Genomic DNA, 17,333 nt, shown 5'->3' with positions numbered 1-17,333 from the left:
TGGTGAATAGGCTCATTCCCACGACCATGGTATACACAGCCCAATGTGTGAATCGACTGCTTGATCCACAAATTATAGTTTAGTTCCTATTCCTGCTCATTTTTGTCCGTTTCATGGTCACAGACACATAAGGGGCGACACACGGGTCATGGGTCAGTAGGCTACACATTCTTTTGCAGGTAACCTATTGTAAAGGAAAAGGACAGATGTAAGGTGATGCATGTCGAACCATCCCATTGCTATATTCCTGTAGGTTGCAGGAACTACTAAAAATGATGAATAGTAACAATCCCTCCACCATAGCAACATGTAATTAGAAGGACATATAACGTAAACTATAAACATCCGTTTATTTTTTATGACTATTAAATTCTACAATAGAAAACAAATGTAAGCAAAAAGCAGCAAATAAAAGAAACACAGTATCTAACACAAGAAATACAAAAGTTTTTCTTCAATCCAATGACGCAAGTTATTAAATACCCCATGTTCCCCGACCAGGAGCCAAGTACAAGTGCTTTGTAACAAGTTTGTAACTGCAATATGCCAATGTGGCATAAAAGAACCCTGCCAAGTCAACACTCGTTCCATCCTTCAAAATACATAGGTTGTCATTGTGGCCATCATAGTAGACAATGTACATGTCAAAAGTAGAGCTATGTGATATGCCCTTTTGTGTGATTTCCTGCAGATTCCCTATTGTAAGAACTTCATTGTATTATTGTATCTCAATCCATACTATGTCCTTCTGACAACATTCAACCAGAAAAACAATGAAAAAAGGAGTTGTCAGGTGGACCTTACAGTAGTGCTACAACAGCACTGACAACCTATTAAACTAGAAGTATTTTTAAACGGTTTTCTCATTTTTCAACTACATGAAAGAGCATTTAAACGGGTAACTTTAGTCTTTTGTCTCAGTTGGTGGATCAGGTTGGTCATCCTTAGGTACGCTGTGATGTAAAACTTTATGGTCCCATCCGACTGTAGTAAAGCTTGAGAGATCAGTAGGAGACCATGCTACACCAGTAATAAAATCTTGGTGGGTTTGATCCTTGAAACTGGAAGGAAGCACAAACATAAGTAGTTACAGGATAATAGTAAATATATGCAAAAGATAATCCCTGACATATGCAAATAGAAATGTGTGAAAGCTTTCATCAGTCAAACCAGAAAGGATTATGTAGGGAAGGAAACATTCAATATCATAGAAAAATGAGCCCTTTATCCACATGAATAAATCTATAGTGCCGTTTATAGTTTAATATAAGTCGACCAGAGTATAAGCCAAAGCCCCTAATTTTACTACATATAACTGGGAAAACTTATTGACTTTAGAAGAAGTCTAGGATAGGAAATACATTGGCTACAGCTCCCCACTCCCAGTGATGAAATGCCAGTGCTGCCCTTCCCTAGTACAGAAATGGCCATGCAACCCTCCACCTGTAATGAAATGCCCTACAGCTCCCCGTGATAACGTAATGCCCGCTGGCGCACACTATGACATCAGCAGTGGTGACAGCGACGCGTCAGAGTGTGCAAATATAAGCAGAGTCGGAGTTTTTCAGTCCATTTTTTCTGCTGAAAAACTCGGCTTATAAACAAGTATATATGGTATATATGCACAATGAAAAACTTGTTCTTACACTTCTGAAGAGTCAGAGTTCAGGACAACAACTGAACAGTCTTCACTGATGGAGGCCAATAATGGAGAACTGTAAAACACATCAGGTTAACAATAAGTCACATTTGTTTTAAAGACATTGTCTGCGGATACAAAGTAGTTATGGAAAGACTTCATGCTGGCAAGGGATAAAATCATTGACAGAGGGGATACTAGGAAACTTTTCAATAGAGTTTAAGCAAACAAGCCTCCCTATTCCATTTTTTCCTCATTCCATGTTCTGAAGCGCGAAGCGTTTGAGAAACTTAAGTCCGTACACATACCTAGAAATTATTTTAACTGATAATTCACCTTTGTAAGGAGCAAAATATATTTAGGGTGCAGTGACATGTGACGTTTGCCTTGCATTTCTAAGCACAAGGGGAGGGCCTACACCCGATCACATATGCCTTTCCATGTTAACCAGCATCCATTGAAGTTTCCATTGAAAAGCACATGCTATCAAGCTGAGGCCGTTCCTGTGTGCTTCATTGCGCTTATAAATGCAAGCTTCTATTCCGCATGAGTTTGCGCCTAAGCAGTCTTCACAAGCTGATGGCAAAGGAGCGGAAACGTACTGCAGATCTGTTGTTTGCAGACAAAGAGCAGACCTAGCATGTAGCCCACAGCAAACCAAAGCTGTAGTGTATAATAAGCTCAGTTATAATATTGCCATTCTTACCTATGGTCCGAGTATGCCAGCCCTGTTATAGACCTGGAATGTGCTTCCACTGCCTGGGCAGATTCTGGATTTTTTAGATTTACAATGTAAACTGTTCCCGTTTCATCGCCTGTTGACAACAAAAATAGACTTGCAGAATATATTCTTACTCATAAACCCAAGAATATAACAGAACTAACCAAACTCAACAATTTGTAACTGCAGAAGACTCTAGAGGAAAACAAAATGTCACTGCCACATACCACAAGCAAAAGTGTCATCTTTGTTTGGATGCCAGATCACATAAGTAGGGGAAACATTTGAGGCACAGACATCTGCAAGGGAGAAAAACACAATATAACAGGCTGCAATAGCAGAAACGGAAAATGTGTTATGTACAGGTGAAAATGACAAGTTATTTACATTTTATACATCCGTTTTGACCACCACCCTTTTGTCTTAAAGGAGATCTACCACTAGGATGAAGAATTATAAACCAAGCACACTGACATACTGGTAACACCTAGGTTTTAGGTGTTAATGGGGCCTGGAGCCCCTCAGGCAAATTTACAGAATGTGTAATTCCTTTTTTTCATAAAAACAAGGGCATACAAAGCTCAAAGAAGAGCAGATCCTTCCAGAGGGGGCACACACCAGTATGTGCTTGGTTTATAATCCTTGAACCTGGCAGGAAATGTCCTTTACGTTTTACCCTGATAAACTGTGCTTCAGCCCAGGTTGTCAAGGGCATACAGCCTGGTAAAGTTTTACTATTCTGGATAAAATATCCCAAGTTATATAACTGGGCGATATCGGCAAAAGTAAGAAAAAAAAAAAAATTACTCCCAGCTGTACAATTGTACATTGTGAAAATTTTAACAAAAAATTAATCTGTTAAAATGTATAGATCCAATGCAATTCTTTTTTAATTCATCCATAAAAGACTCATCAGAGTAATGTGAGCATATGGAACTAAGCACAGGGATATATAAAATGAAAATACATTGGTTATACCATACCAAACAACTGGACAACACGCCACATAGCCCCGACACGTGTTTCACAATATCACTTCCTCTTGGGGATTCTCTTGCTCCCCCGGAGTAAGCGATATTGCGAAACACGTGTCGGGGCTACGTGGCTTGTTGTCCAGTTGTTTGGTATGGTATAACCAATGTATTTTAATTTATATATCCCTGGGCTCAGTACCATATGCTCACATTACTCAATTCTTTTCTACTATATTGTTATGTGTGCAGTCTTATGTATTATACATTATGGGATATTATATTGGATAACATTTACTGTGACACTTTTTAATTTGTTTTTTTACTGTTGGCTATACAGGCGGTCCCCTACTTAAGAACACTCGACTTACATACGACCCCTAGTTACAAACAGACCTCTGGATATTGGTAATTTATTGTACTTTAGTCCTAGGCTACAATAATCAGCTATAACAGTTATCACTGGTGTCTGTAATGAAGCTTTAGTGTTAATATTGATTCTTATGACAACCCAACATTTTTAAAATCCAATTGTCACAGAGACCAAAAAAGTTCTGTCTGGGATTACAATGATAAAATATACAGTTCCAACTTACATACAAACTCAACTTAAGAACAAACCTACAGAATTTATCTTGTATGTAACCCAGGGACTGCCTGTACTGTAATTGTTTTATGGATGAATACAGATTTGTATTGTATTTATATATTTAAACTGATGATTTTTTTTCTTCAAATTTTCAACCATTCTGGATAAATAAAAAGTATATTGTATCCTAGATGAGCAATATATACACATACACACCCGTTATAAATATTACTTACTAATGCTCTTGGCAGGTTTAGGATTCCTTGTGTCCCACAATAACACCCTTTTATCCTTTAATAAAGGGAAACCATATAAAGCATTAAGCTATTACAAATAACTATGCACTTTCAGTTAAGATATCTACTAGCAACAAACGCAGAGAATACTTAAAGCATAACTAAACCTTTGAAGCTATTTTTTCTATTTCAAAAATGAAAACGGCAAGTGACAATACATACATTAATGATAAACTTTGTAATATACTCTATTAGCCTTTTCCATTTCTTCAGTCCCCACCTCCCAGAAGACAAATTATGCAAACACTACCATTGATAGGGAACCTTTCATCAGGATTTCACCTGACAGATTCCCATAGTCTTTTCAACACCAGCTCCTAAGCTGCTTGTACAATTAACATTTAGGGTTCCACTCGCTTTTAAAAGTAGATAAAATAACCTGGTTACCTGACAGCTAAATGGATGGAGTCATAGGGATATCTGTCATACTGCTCTCACATTGATTCCTCCACGTATATGTTCCAGGGATTATTTTACCACATATTGGTATGGATCCTTACCTCACCACAAGAGAGAAAAACATCTTCTTTGCCAGGGCACGTGGACACACAATTTACTTGGCCGGAATGTGCTAGGACACAAAACATATAGAAATAAACATAGGAGTTTTTTTGATAGAATGACAGCAAGCTGAGATCTAGAAAACCATGAGTAATCGATACAGAAAGTTTATTGGAAAGCTGTATAATAATTCAATCACATTAACATGTATTTGCTGAAACGGGAACACCCCTTATAAGGTTACTAAAAATAAAAGCCTGACAATGGATGCCTGTACACGATGTAGTCCTGTCGTGTGGAATGGGCTTATTGCTGGGTCATGTTTGCTTGTACTTGGCATCTGTCAAACAGAAATGACAGGTATGGCAAGTAACACATGTATGATGCCACAGCATCATACTCAATAAATATCAGAATCTAAATATATAGAGTGAAAATAAGTCTTTCTGCTCCAGCATTTTCAGCTCATAAATAAAGAGCAACATCCCCCAAGTATCAGGCAGACATTGCTTGTCATATAGGGCATGCTTGCCAAAATCCCTCCAATCCATTCAAAGCAAAACTAGCAAACAAAAGCAGCTTTACCTTTATAGGCCTTTAGTGGAGTCTTCTGTGAGAGATCCCAAATCTGCACACTGAAGATAGATAAGAGTTCAGACATCTGTAATAAAATACTGATATTATTTTACAAAGCTTCAAGTCTAACCTGAAATCCTTGCTCCCACTGACAGCAAGCGTCCCTGCAGGGAATACGCTGACTGACGTAACAATGTCGTCGTGTTCGTATTTGGTGAATTTATTCACAAGAAGAGACTCATTATCCAACAGCTCCCACAGCTCCACGGCACCTGTAATGTATAGGGATATGTCATACTAAGCATAGGATAGAGCTGAGATGGGAACAGGCTGCCATCCCTAAGCTCATGTGGTTGGAGTTACAGAAACAGGTGATGGCAGCCATTTTACACACCAGGTAACTTCCAGAGATGTGGAAAAACGAGAATAGTGTAGCAGGCGGAGCCATGCCGCTTCCGTAACTCTCATTCACTTCTATGGGAATTAGGAAAACCGTGTAGAATAATCGCATTCAGCCAATTCAGTGTAGTAGAGATGGGCCTATTCTCCTCTCAATAGCCTTTTAATATCAAATTATGCCAAAGGCAGTTTCCTCGTCTCATTCACTTTAGAATCCAATAGATATGACAAGTGTCTCGTCAGGACAATCACCTACTTACATCCACAGGCGAGTTTCTCGGTCAAGAGTTTAAATGCATAGAACATAAAAAATGTATATACCAGAATCAGCAGCAACAAGGATTCCTCTCTCCAGGACCCAGGCCGCATCCGCTATGCTGGTTTCTGTCTGTACTCCTGCTGTACACAGACTTTCATTGGGTGCTCCTGTAGGATCTTTGAAAACCCAAATGGAACCTCCCCAAGTCCGAGAATTTAGACTGGAAGCAGAGAGAAGCATGGTGCCATCTGCAAGGTAATAATGAAAGTAAGTACCTGGAATATCATCACTGGGTCAGAAGAGAAGTTTCATCAATGACTTAATACAACCTGTAAGGGAACTCTTACCAGTCTAGTGACCTCTCAACTCAAATGGCTGGAAATCTACACATGTGGTGTAATGTCTGTGGAGTTTATACCAGTAATAATTCTGAAAGCATCAGAATCTGCTGACATTTCCAGTTTTCTGATGTTTTTTATGCCACCATTCTGCTGCGGTAGAGGGGGAATGAATGGGTGGTAGAGCTCAACCTTTGCATTATGAATGTTGATTTCCGCAGGGTTAAATGACACATTGCAGATCATAAATATACTGCCTTGATAATATTGGAAATATCCAATACCCTGATTTATTCATGACAATAAAGGATACAGCAATGTTATCTAAACCCATCACAGAAACTTCATCCGATATGGATCTAGCATGGTATGACACCTGGGTGACAATGGGGATATGTACATAAAAATTCTGTGCTATTTTTGTGCCAAAAATATGTGTCTAAGAAGTTTTGCACTAAACATACAAAGTGTTTTAGACAAATTTGTGACATGTGCAAAGAGGGATATGTCTTTTGGAATAGTGTGATGTAGCTGTTACCTTTAGAACGGTTGTGGTACATTTCCCCCCACAGACACCTGTCCCACGTATAGACCCATTCAGACTGCTGAGTGTGGTCCAGGACATCCAGCATAGCGACACCGGTCCCCGCGCACCGACATCCAGCATAGCGACACCGGTCCCCGCGCACCGACATCCAGCATAGCGACACCGGTCCCCGCGCACCGACATCCAGCATAGCGACACCGGTCCCCGCGCACCGACATCCAGCATAGCGACACCGGTCCCCGCGCACCGACATCCAGCATAGCGACACCGGTCCCCGCGCACCGACATCCAGCATAGCGACACCGGTCCCCGCGCACCGACATCCAGCATAGCGACACCGGTCCCCGCGCACCGACATCCAGCATAGCGACACCGGTCCCCGCGCACCGACATCCAGCATAGCGACACCGGTCCCCGCGCACCGACATCCAGCATAGCGACACCGGTCCCCGCGCACCGACATCCAGCATAGCGACACCGGTCCCCGCGCACCGACACCTAGCATAAAGACAGAGGTCCCCGCGCACCGACACCTAGCATAAAGACACAGGTCCCCGCGCACCGACACCTAGCATAAAGACACAGGTCCCCGCGCACCGACATCTAGCATAACGACACCGGTCCCTGTGCATGGGTGATAATAGTCCTTTACTGGGATGATAACTGAATCATGTGTGCTGCTGACTCATTTTGATCTTGCAGTGGATTTCTATTGGTATGATAGGTGTGCGATACTTCTGTGAATACCCATTGTGTATAGTTTAGTATTTTTTGTAGGTTCCTGGAAATCACAGCACGGTACACCTGCTGGTTTTATGGGGTGTCCTGGGCTGTAGGTTGCCTCTCATTGAGATCCCTCTGGTGTGTATGACATGTGGCGGTACAACGAGAAGAATGACTGCAACATACAGCCCATGTCCTGATCCTGGAAGACAGTGAGGGACGTGCAGGGGACAGGAAAAGTAGGAAGGGTAGGAGCTGGAGAAGAAGATGATAAGTGATGCACCCATGCTCCTCGGGATATATGGGACAGGTTACATGACTATACACACTGCGCCATTGTTCTTCTCATTATCCTGTTAGTAGAACCCCCCCGAGATAACCAGTGACTGCTGACCTCTGCGGTACCGCACCACGCCCAGCTGGCTCTCCATACAGGCCGGGGCCCTCATGGGGCTCCCCCACGGACTCGCTTTGCTCATTCCCAGCCACACGTGTAGCTCTCTCCCCGGTCACTGAACGCCTTCCCGCCAGGCACTGCGGCACCAGGTACCGCCCACCCGTCACTGGAGACACGCCTACAAGTGCGTGCCCTTGAGACGGTGACTATGAAGCTGACAAGGAGACATGTTTGAAATGGTTAAACAATGAGGAACTAGCTGTAACGTTCATTTCTGCTAGACAACTATGAATGCCCATGAGACAAGTGACCAGCTACTCTGGCAGATGTAACGTGTACACGTACAGCGCGGTTATATTGTCTTCCCTCACTTAAGATGGCGGATCTGTAACGCAGCGCCGGCTTGCCATAAAGTGACGTGTGAGGTCATCAGAGCGGGGCGTGTCCTGCGCCATCTTGATCCTTGGGCTCTTGTCAGGGACACTGAGGGCACCGGTGTGAGCGGCTGTCTACTTGTTACCTGAGCATCAGTGCGGAGCGGCGCCACCATGCTGTCCAGAGCCTCCCTGGTCACAGGTCAGTGGTGAGGTGATAGGCTATAGACATGGCGGCCTTAATGTCTGTCTGAGGAGACCGGGGCCGCAGGCTTCTGCACAGGCCGTGTACATGGCTATGTGTTCCCGTCAGCTCTGTACATGTGATATAGATCGTCCTGGAGATCTCATGTGCTGTGACCTTGAGACAGATCACGGAGGGGACACTGATGGTCTGGGAATAGAGGTTACATAGGTGAATAGTGAGTGGTCCGGGCATTGAAGGTCAGGACACACAGGTCCTCCGTGCACTGAGATGCTTTATCTCTAGTAAGCTTTGTGTGGGATAAATAATGATATTTCTTCTTATTTGCAGTTTCCAGCCTGAAAAAGTCGGCTCCTGTCACGGCCGGGTGAGTGTTCCTTGTATTGGAAGTTCCTAAAGATCCTGCCCCCTCCTGACTTGTCTGTCTGTAGCCTGTGCCCACCAGTGTATTCAGTGTGAGACACTCTCCTTGCACTGTGGGTTCTACGGACTGGACCTGCGATCACTGAGCTGGACTCTGCAAGAGTAAAACCCCAGCAGCGCATGGGGCAGGTTTCCTGCAAGAAATGTCTCAGCATTTAGGAGAGGGGGGGTTTAGGATGCACTTTATGCCAAAACTGGATAAACTGATTTAAATAGGCTACGTGTAACTCCTTAAAATCCTTCTGTATAGATCTGGCACCATATACAACAATCAATGTCAGATGTGCTAGAACATAGAAAACTCTGTGATCCATTCTGGTATAAGCTTCCAACTGAAATTTCACCCCCATGTCAGCAGGGAACTGATGTCTAGGCTACATGACCCCTTAGCAGTTGGTGCTCTTTATCTGGACTGTGTGATCCTGATAGTGCAGTGGTTAGGGCAGTACTCCTGCCCAATCAGAACCTGCTTGTACTCTACTAATCTCTAGGAAGTGTATCACAGGGGTTAGCACAACATAGTTATAAGGATAGGTGCTCCAGGATTGTTGTACATTGGGGAGTATATGGCAGTGCGGGGGCAGGTCCCCTTTAAGGTGGCCAAGTTTAGTCCCAAAGACTCCGCTGAGGACATTACTATAGGGGCAAGAATAGTTCTACTTTTTGAATAAGATGAGCAAAAGTGCCAAAGAAAACCCATTTTCAGATACTTCATTTGGACCAGGTACAAACAGGAGGAATGTGCACCATCCGCAGGGATTTTAACCATTGTGGAAACCAATGGTCTGTTGTAAATACTAATGTAACGCACTGTGGGTTAACCCGCGGCAACTCTGCCCATGTGTGTCCTTAACAGCTTTTCTGGTCTTTTTTCGGTAGTTTTATACTGATGACCGCAGGGTTGTTCTTGGTATGTGATCACTGGAGTTTTTAACACGCCTCAGGTCACCTTCCAGCACTTCATAGAAAACACTATGGCAAAGCCATAAATGCATTAAAAACTCCAGAAGGAATATAAATTTCTTAAAGAATTTTCAATAAAGTAAATTATAGTTTGTTATACAGTCTGTGTTATAACTGGGAGAGCAGGAATAATACGTGTGACAACAGCAACTTGTAAAACCTTTTTTTCTTTATATACGGCACATACAAGTAAATAAATGAAGCTCAACTCAGTAGGGACTGTCTTGTATCTATCTGTTCTATGCTCCAGTTTCTATAATATAATCTCCGTTTCTACCATCAGTGTCTTGAACACATGCCGATCTTTCCACACTGGACAACCTGCCCTGGCCCCTGTACCTCCCCTTCCAGAGAAGCCAGGGAAAGTTCGCCATGGGCTTATTCCTGAAGAGTTCTTCCAGTTTCTGTACCCCAAAACCGGAGTCACAGGTGCGGTGTTTCACTATTGTGCATTTATTGCAAAAAGATCACATGGACTTTTTTGTGTGTGTAGAGATGCCATAATAATCACTAGATTCACTAATATTAGCTGAGCGCTGTATCCTCCTGGTATCCTTCAGCTTTAACTTTTGTTCTAGCGATTGTCAGACGCCTTGGCACCCACACGCCATGATCACAGCCGTGTCACATGTGAGATCCAGAATTGTCAACAGAATTGTAATATTATGTGTATTTTTCTTTTGTGTTTTAGGCCCTTATATGTTTGGGACTGGTCTTCTTGTCTACCTCCTGTCTAAAGAAATCTATGTCATAAACCATGAATCTGTTGCTATGTGTTCTATGGGAATCGTCAGCATTTATGCCATCAAGAAGTTTGGCCATAAAATTGGCGAATTTGCTGATAAGCTTAATGAAGTAAGTTGGAGTGTCTGGGACATTTATGTGACAGGGAAGAGAGCACAGAACCAGATGGCCTCACTTTCTAGCTGCAGGGATACTGTGGAGAACATTATTATGCCTCCTGTCAATCCAGATCCCTTATACCATACCTATCTTGTATTTAAGTGGGTCTCTGGAGACATGACCTGAAAAAATTGGTCCACAATGCCCAAAATTTTTCATATTATGATGTTGTACCTCGCACAGAGCCCCCCTTCCTCTCTACATTCTCTAACCAGTTAATCTTGGCAGAGGCAAGTGCTCCACATATCGCAAATTGCAGACATATGGATACGTATACAGAACTCCTCTAATTTGTGTAAGTGCATATCATTAAAGGTTGGACTTGTCTTTTTCCAGCCTTATAAACTATGATATGTAACCAGGTGGCAGGCTCTGTTCTTAGGCATTTACCATTAGTAAAGACACTGATGGTAAACACATTTTCTAACAAAAATGGATGTGGGACAGCCTGTGAGCATCATAGAGCGTTGGGGTACACGTTCTAACATCTAGTAATGCTCATCTTCACGAGGACCTGTATTTGACTTCCATTGCTCCTTACATCTACATAACTATTTAGTTATATATAAACGGAGTACAGAGGGCATTCCTCCACAGGAATATCCAGCTGTTTGCCATGTCTATTTTGCAGTCTCCCCATCTGGAATGCTCATGGGTAATAAAAAACATTCCTACGGCTGTTTTCCTGTATGTGAGAAATGGGCCAGAGGCAAGTGTGCAACTTGCCCTATGCATGTAACAAATGACATTGACTTCTGTGGGTCATTCCTCATATAACAATCTTATCACATGTTGTGCTTTCTAAAGGTAAAGAGGTGGTCAAACAGTTTTTGGTCATGTGTTCTGAAGCTAAGAGGTTCTGCCGTGTCCTATGTTTTTGGCTTAAACATATACCCTCTCGTTTTTCTTAAGGAAAAAGTTAGTAAAGCTGCAGCAGTGAAAGAAGGTGCCATCAAGGACCTTGAAAGCGCAATTGAAATCGAAAAGAAAGAGCAGTGGAGAGTTGATGGACGGCAATATCTTTTTGATGCTAAGAGGGTAAGAAAGAAATGGCATTTGTATGTGTAAAAAAAAAAAGGCCTTATTTGTGGCTTACAATCTATAAAATTTAGTGTACATGTGTACTTTGCCTAAAGTTTATACAATTCTGGTATACATCCAATCTTTTCATAGATCTTCCCCAAGAATGCTCTTGATGCTCACATAAATGTTAAAGGAAACCTACCACTTGAAGTGGCAGGTTTCAGATGGAAATGCCAAGCACCAGCTCAGGGTAAGCTGGTGCTGGAGCTTATTTTTGTTAGTGTTTTAAACCGCTGTATTGCGGTTTAAAACTTTATAGCCGGCGCAGGGAGGTACACGCTTGACGCTTACCATGCACGCGACCGTGCGCGCGGCTACATAGGAAGTGAAGGAGAGCCGCGCGCATGGTAAGCACCGAGCGCGTACCTCCCTGCGCCGGCTATAAAGTTTAAAAAGTGTTTTAAACTGCAATACAGCGGTTTAAAACACTAACAAAAATAAGCTCCGGCACCAGCTCACCCTGAGCTGGTGCTCAGTATTTCCATCTGAAACCTGCCACTTCAAGTGGTAGGTTTCCTTTAAGGTTTAGTTGGGTACCTGGCTAAAGCAGTGTCCAGATGCTGGGTCTATGATGGGCTCAGCTACATTACTGAGGAGAGGATATAAAATACCTAACTTTACCAATTACTAAAAACTATACATATTGCACAAAAGAACTAAAATCAATGAATAATTAGATTCCTAATTTTTGTGGAATTCTTATTTGTCTTTGGAATCTACAGAACAATGTGACAATGCTCCTGGAGATCAACTACAGGGAAAGAATGCTTACAGTCTACAATGAGGTGAAGAAGCGTCTGGACTACCAAGTAGCTCTGCAGAATCTCCTGCGCCGCAAGGAACAAGACCACATGATCACCTGGATAGAGAAAAATGTAGTGCAGAGCATTACTCCACAGCAGGTATAGGAATAGTTCTCACACGCAGCCAGGACATGTCAGATGCTGCTGCTATTTCACCCACTGAATGGGTTCCAAACTTTATGCTGAGGGGGATGAATATTGATTAAAAATGTGTCAATCAGGTGTCTGCAAAAAGCTTGCAAAGGAGGTTTTCACCCACCTTTTTATATACTGGGAGTGTGTTGGGGGTAGGGAAATGCAGGATTTACAACTTCTGAGCTCCATTGTAGAAATCTGTTATAGAGAGCTGTGCACTGAATATGAATAGGCCTGCGTATCCTATTGGGTGCACACTGTTCTGGAGCGAGGGGGCAGCGTTATCGCAGCTGTGATAGCTGCAATTGTGTTTTAACTTGTTAACTTTTTTCACAAACCAGTAGTTTAAGGCCCCTTCCACACTAGCGAGTGTGATGCGATGAACTCGCAACGCAAGCTGCCGGGAACGCACGGCCCGAACGCTGCACCGCGGGAGTGAACTCAGCATGTCAGTTCACTCCCGCGGTGCAGCGTTCGGGCCGTGCGTTCCCGGCAGCTTGCGTTGCGAGTGTGATGCGAGTTCATCGCATCACACTCGCTAGTGTGGAAGGGGCCTAAGAGGTTCCCTTGGTATGTGAAATTTTTTTTTTTTTTTTTTTTTTGCAAATTTTAGTAGATTTTTTTTTTTTTAATTTATTTTCTTATTTCAAACTGACAAACTGTCTTTTTATTTACAGCAAAAAGAGAGCATCGCAAAGTGTATTTCTGACCTGAAACTTCTATCCAAGACTGCACAAGCAACTGCTTAAATCTTTTTTTGGAGGATAATTGTACAGATAAGGATCCTAACTGTTCATCAGTTGTACTGTGGATAACTCTTAAATACATATTTCTACACACCATGGTAGTTGGGGTTTTTTTGTTGAATACTTAATGCTGCTGTACATGCCTTTCACCACACTTTATGTTTTGGACACTTATTGAACTTCCTTTGAGCTTTTATCTGGTGCAAAGAAAGCCAACCAATAAGTGGTGTAACGTTAGAACTTCACCTTTAAATAGGTGAGTTTTGTGCAAGGTAGTGATGGTGTTCTTTAAAAATTAAACCTAAACATTCTCACACCTTTTTTTTCCCCTGTAATCCAAAAAAATAAGCAAAATCAGACACATGCTAGGTATCTCTAAATGCCTGATATATGAAAATCTAAATCTGGTCTATAATTTTAATAAGTGATCAAAAGTTCAAACAGTTCCCAAAATTGTATAAATAAAAATGTCTGATTGTCCTGCAATAATGGCACCTTAACCATCTACATAGACTGAAGTATAATGAAGGCCATTGTTACCTCTAGGAAGTTTTCTCACAGATAAGCCCTCATACAGTGTAATAAAAAGCAGAATAAAGTTCTGGCTTTAGGAGGAAAGTAAAAAAAAAAGCTATGGCTTTAAGGGGTTAGGAAGGTATAAGGTTTCTGTTCTGTAAACGTTTATGGAAATGCTGCCAAAAATGCTTCCTCTTCATATTAATGATGGGAAAAGGCGGTATTGTTATCAGGTTTAGGATCCCTAAAACAGAAACCTAACCTTTTAACTCCTGGACTAAAGCTGGTGAGCCCGTTCCTGTTTGTAGCAATGTTGAGAAACTTTAGAGTACCTGTCATCTGTAAAAAAAAAAAAAAAAAAAAAAAAAAAAAAAAGGGGCACTAGGAGCTTCTTACTAATGTAAGCAGCCGTAGTGTTACAACAGATTTAGCAGTGTTGCATTGCTAGCGTTGACACTGCCTGTACAATAGAAACGCCGGACCCCACTGTAAGCGGCCGAGCGGGATTAGGAGCAGTGACTGCTGCATGAAGCTCGGCACTCACCGCTGTCTTATGGAGAAGCAGCGCCTTGGACCGTCCCTTCATGAATACACACGACCGCTTACAGTATGGTTCGGCGATTCAATACTCGCTGACCATCTCACTATTGTGCATGTGCAGATAGTGGAGACAGCCAGATCATCTTCACTGCTATCTTTATTGTGCAGAAGACCGTGCAAGTGTGAGTTTCGCTTGCAGTACAGGCAGTTGCGGATTAAGTGTCCGATTGGTTTTCCAAACCAACATGTGCCTTGATGTTAGGACTACTCTATATCCTTTATGTTATACTGTCCATAAAAGTTATTTAACAATGAACTTCACACACGCTCTTAGATATCACATCTATTTATGAAAGCCAATCGCATTCCCTAACTGCATGAAACCATCCACCCCAACTAGTGTCCAGACCAGATCTCCCAGACAGTGTAGGAGATGTAAATGCTGCCCCTGACCCGGCCTCTATGCTCCCTGCAGCTGATCTCCCCCATCATAGTGTAAATACTCACGTATAAGCTGATGCTCCTAATTTTGCAACAAAAACAATAATAAATAAAAAAAATGGGAAAATTTATTGACTGGGGTATAATCCTTGGGGTAGGAAATGCAGTCGCTACTGTAATAAAATGTCCAGCCACAGCCGCACTTCATTACTTATAAATCCCCCCTTTAATGAAATATCCAGCCCAGATGCCCCCCTTTAACAAAATAGATGGTCCCCCTTTAAACCTTTTTTTGTTGTGCGCTGTAATACGGTGCGCGTCAGGTGCGGGTGCATGGAGAAGGCTTACGGCTGAATCCTCTCCATAGCCGGTAAGTCTTTGGAAAATCCCCATATACTGCCGTACTGTAGTATAGCAGTATATGGTAGGATCAATCAGACAACCTGGGGCTAAAGTACCCTTGGGGAACTGAAGAATAGTAAAAGTAAATTTAAAAAAAAAAGTTGAAAAAAAATCTAAAAATTCAGGTATCGCCGCGTCCTAAAATGCCAGATCTTTCAAAATATAACTGTTTTTTACTGTTTAACGCTGTAACGGAAAGTTAATATTTTGCCATTTTGAAAAATATAAAAAATTCAAAAAGTGATCAAAAGGTTGTACAGTCAAAAAAATGGTAGCATTGAAAACGTCATCAAAAGTTGCAAAAAAAGACACTACCCACAGCTCCATACACCGAAGTATAAAAAAAGTTATTAGCACCAGAATATAGCAAAATAAACATACATTTTTTACAGAAGGTTTTTTCATTTTCGTAACTGTATGAAAACATTATAAAACCGATACAAATCTGTTATCCCCGTAATTGCACCGATCCAAAGAATGAAGACCTGCCATTTGGGGCAAACAGTGAAAGCTGTAAAATCCAAGCCAACAAGAAAACGGCGCTAATGCGTTTTTTCATCATTTTCCCAGTACACGGCATGGAATATTAAATACCATCAAATTCCATGAAGTGCAATTTGTTACACAGAAAACAAGCTGTCACAGAGCTCTTTACGTGTAAAAATAAAAGTTGTAGATTTTTGAAGGTGGGGAATAAAAAATGGAAATGGAAAAAAAAAAAAAAGGGCCAAGTTGTTAAGGAAATATCCACCACAAATGGCCGCCTTTAATAAAATGTCCTCCCCAGATGACCCCTTTTAATGAAAAAATGGAGCCACGGTGCGGGGGAGAAGACCCAGAAAGGTGAGTATACCGTTTATTTTTATGGCAGATCTTCATATAAGGCCAGAGGCCTTTGGCTTGTGGGTGCCCACGTCCATACTGCCTATATGGAGATCCACCATTAAGTACAGGAAGAAGAAGAGGGCCGTTTTCTTTGTATAAAATGTGAAAAGCGTTTTGCGGAGGGTGAGGGAACCTGGTGGTTGCTCAAACCACACCTCAGGGACACAGGAAACATGCTGGCAGGGAGCCAGGTAAAACTTTGATGTCTGTGGTGACATGGGAAATAAAAAATGGGTCTCTGATGACAGGTTTCCTTTAAATCAAAGCATATTCATGTATGAAAATGGTCCAAACCTTAATCCCATTAAGAATCTGTAGCTTGAATTGAAAATTGCAGTGCACTTTCTCCAACCAATCTAACTGAGCTAGAGATTGGGCAAAAAAGGCCTCTAGAAGTGAGTACCTGTAATGTTTAAAAATGAGAAAATGGGGTATAAATACTTTTGAAAACCACTGTAGCTTATTTGAAATCTAGGATCTCAGCTGAAGTACCAAGAACAGCAGCCTGGTGAGCTTTGGAGAGACTGAAACGTTTAGTGCCCATGTAACCACTGTTATGCCTGGTGTAAACGGTTTTAATAATAATAATTCCTTTATATAGCGCACACAGATTATGCAGCGCTGCACAGAGCTTGCCAAATCTGTCTCTGACTCCAATGGGACTCACAATCTAATCAACCTACCAGTATGGTCTTGAGTGAGGGAGGAAACCAGAGGAAACGCAGAGAGAAAAAAACTCTTTGCAGATGTTGACTTGGACCCTGGACCCCAGCGCTGCAAGGCTGTAGTGCTACTCACTGAACCTTCATGGTTTTATAGAATTTTCAACTTAATTTTCTCTTCAGCTCTAAAATAAACACTACACACAAAGCAACATATTTTATTTGTACCCCTACAGAGGTATACATATTGTTTTATGATTGGCATATACACATATCCTTCTCTTTGTTGTACAGAT

General features: G+C 41.9%; 2 protein-coding genes across 2 annotated transcripts; one reads left to right on the top strand and one right to left on the bottom strand.

Annotated features, from left to right (window-relative positions):
• Positions 1–331: 331 nt before the first annotated feature.
• On the bottom strand, positions 332–8,217 carry WDR77 (WD repeat domain 77). Its single transcript, XM_072137699.1, has 10 exons — positions 7,954–8,217; positions 6,014–6,199; positions 5,424–5,565; positions 5,303–5,352; positions 4,717–4,787; positions 4,157–4,211; positions 2,588–2,659; positions 2,346–2,454; positions 1,647–1,715; positions 332–1,061 (listed from the first exon to the last, which is right to left on the bottom strand). The coding sequence occupies exons 1-10, from the start codon at positions 8,036–8,038 to the stop codon at positions 905–907; spliced, it is 996 nt and encodes a 331-aa protein (XP_071993800.1). The 5' UTR covers positions 8,039–8,217; the 3' UTR covers positions 332–904.
• Positions 8,218–8,373: 156 nt separating this feature from the next.
• ATP5PB (ATP synthase peripheral stalk-membrane subunit b) lies at positions 8,374–13,685 on the top strand. Its single transcript, XM_072137700.1, has 7 exons — positions 8,374–8,532; positions 8,866–8,902; positions 10,205–10,350; positions 10,613–10,776; positions 11,737–11,862; positions 12,630–12,809; positions 13,523–13,685. Exons 1-7 carry the CDS (start codon positions 8,505–8,507, stop codon positions 13,592–13,594), a joined length of 753 nt encoding a protein of 250 aa, XP_071993801.1. The 5' UTR covers positions 8,374–8,504; the 3' UTR covers positions 13,595–13,685.
• Positions 13,686–17,333: the final 3,648 nt, after the last annotated feature.

This window comes from Engystomops pustulosus, chromosome 2 (genome assembly GCF_040894005.1).
Source record: "Engystomops pustulosus chromosome 2, aEngPut4.maternal, whole genome shotgun sequence".
Taxonomy (NCBI): domain Eukaryota; kingdom Metazoa; phylum Chordata; class Amphibia; order Anura; family Leptodactylidae; genus Engystomops; species Engystomops pustulosus.
Note: the sequence above shows the minus strand (reverse complement) of the source record. Positions and strands in the feature narration are given on the sequence as shown.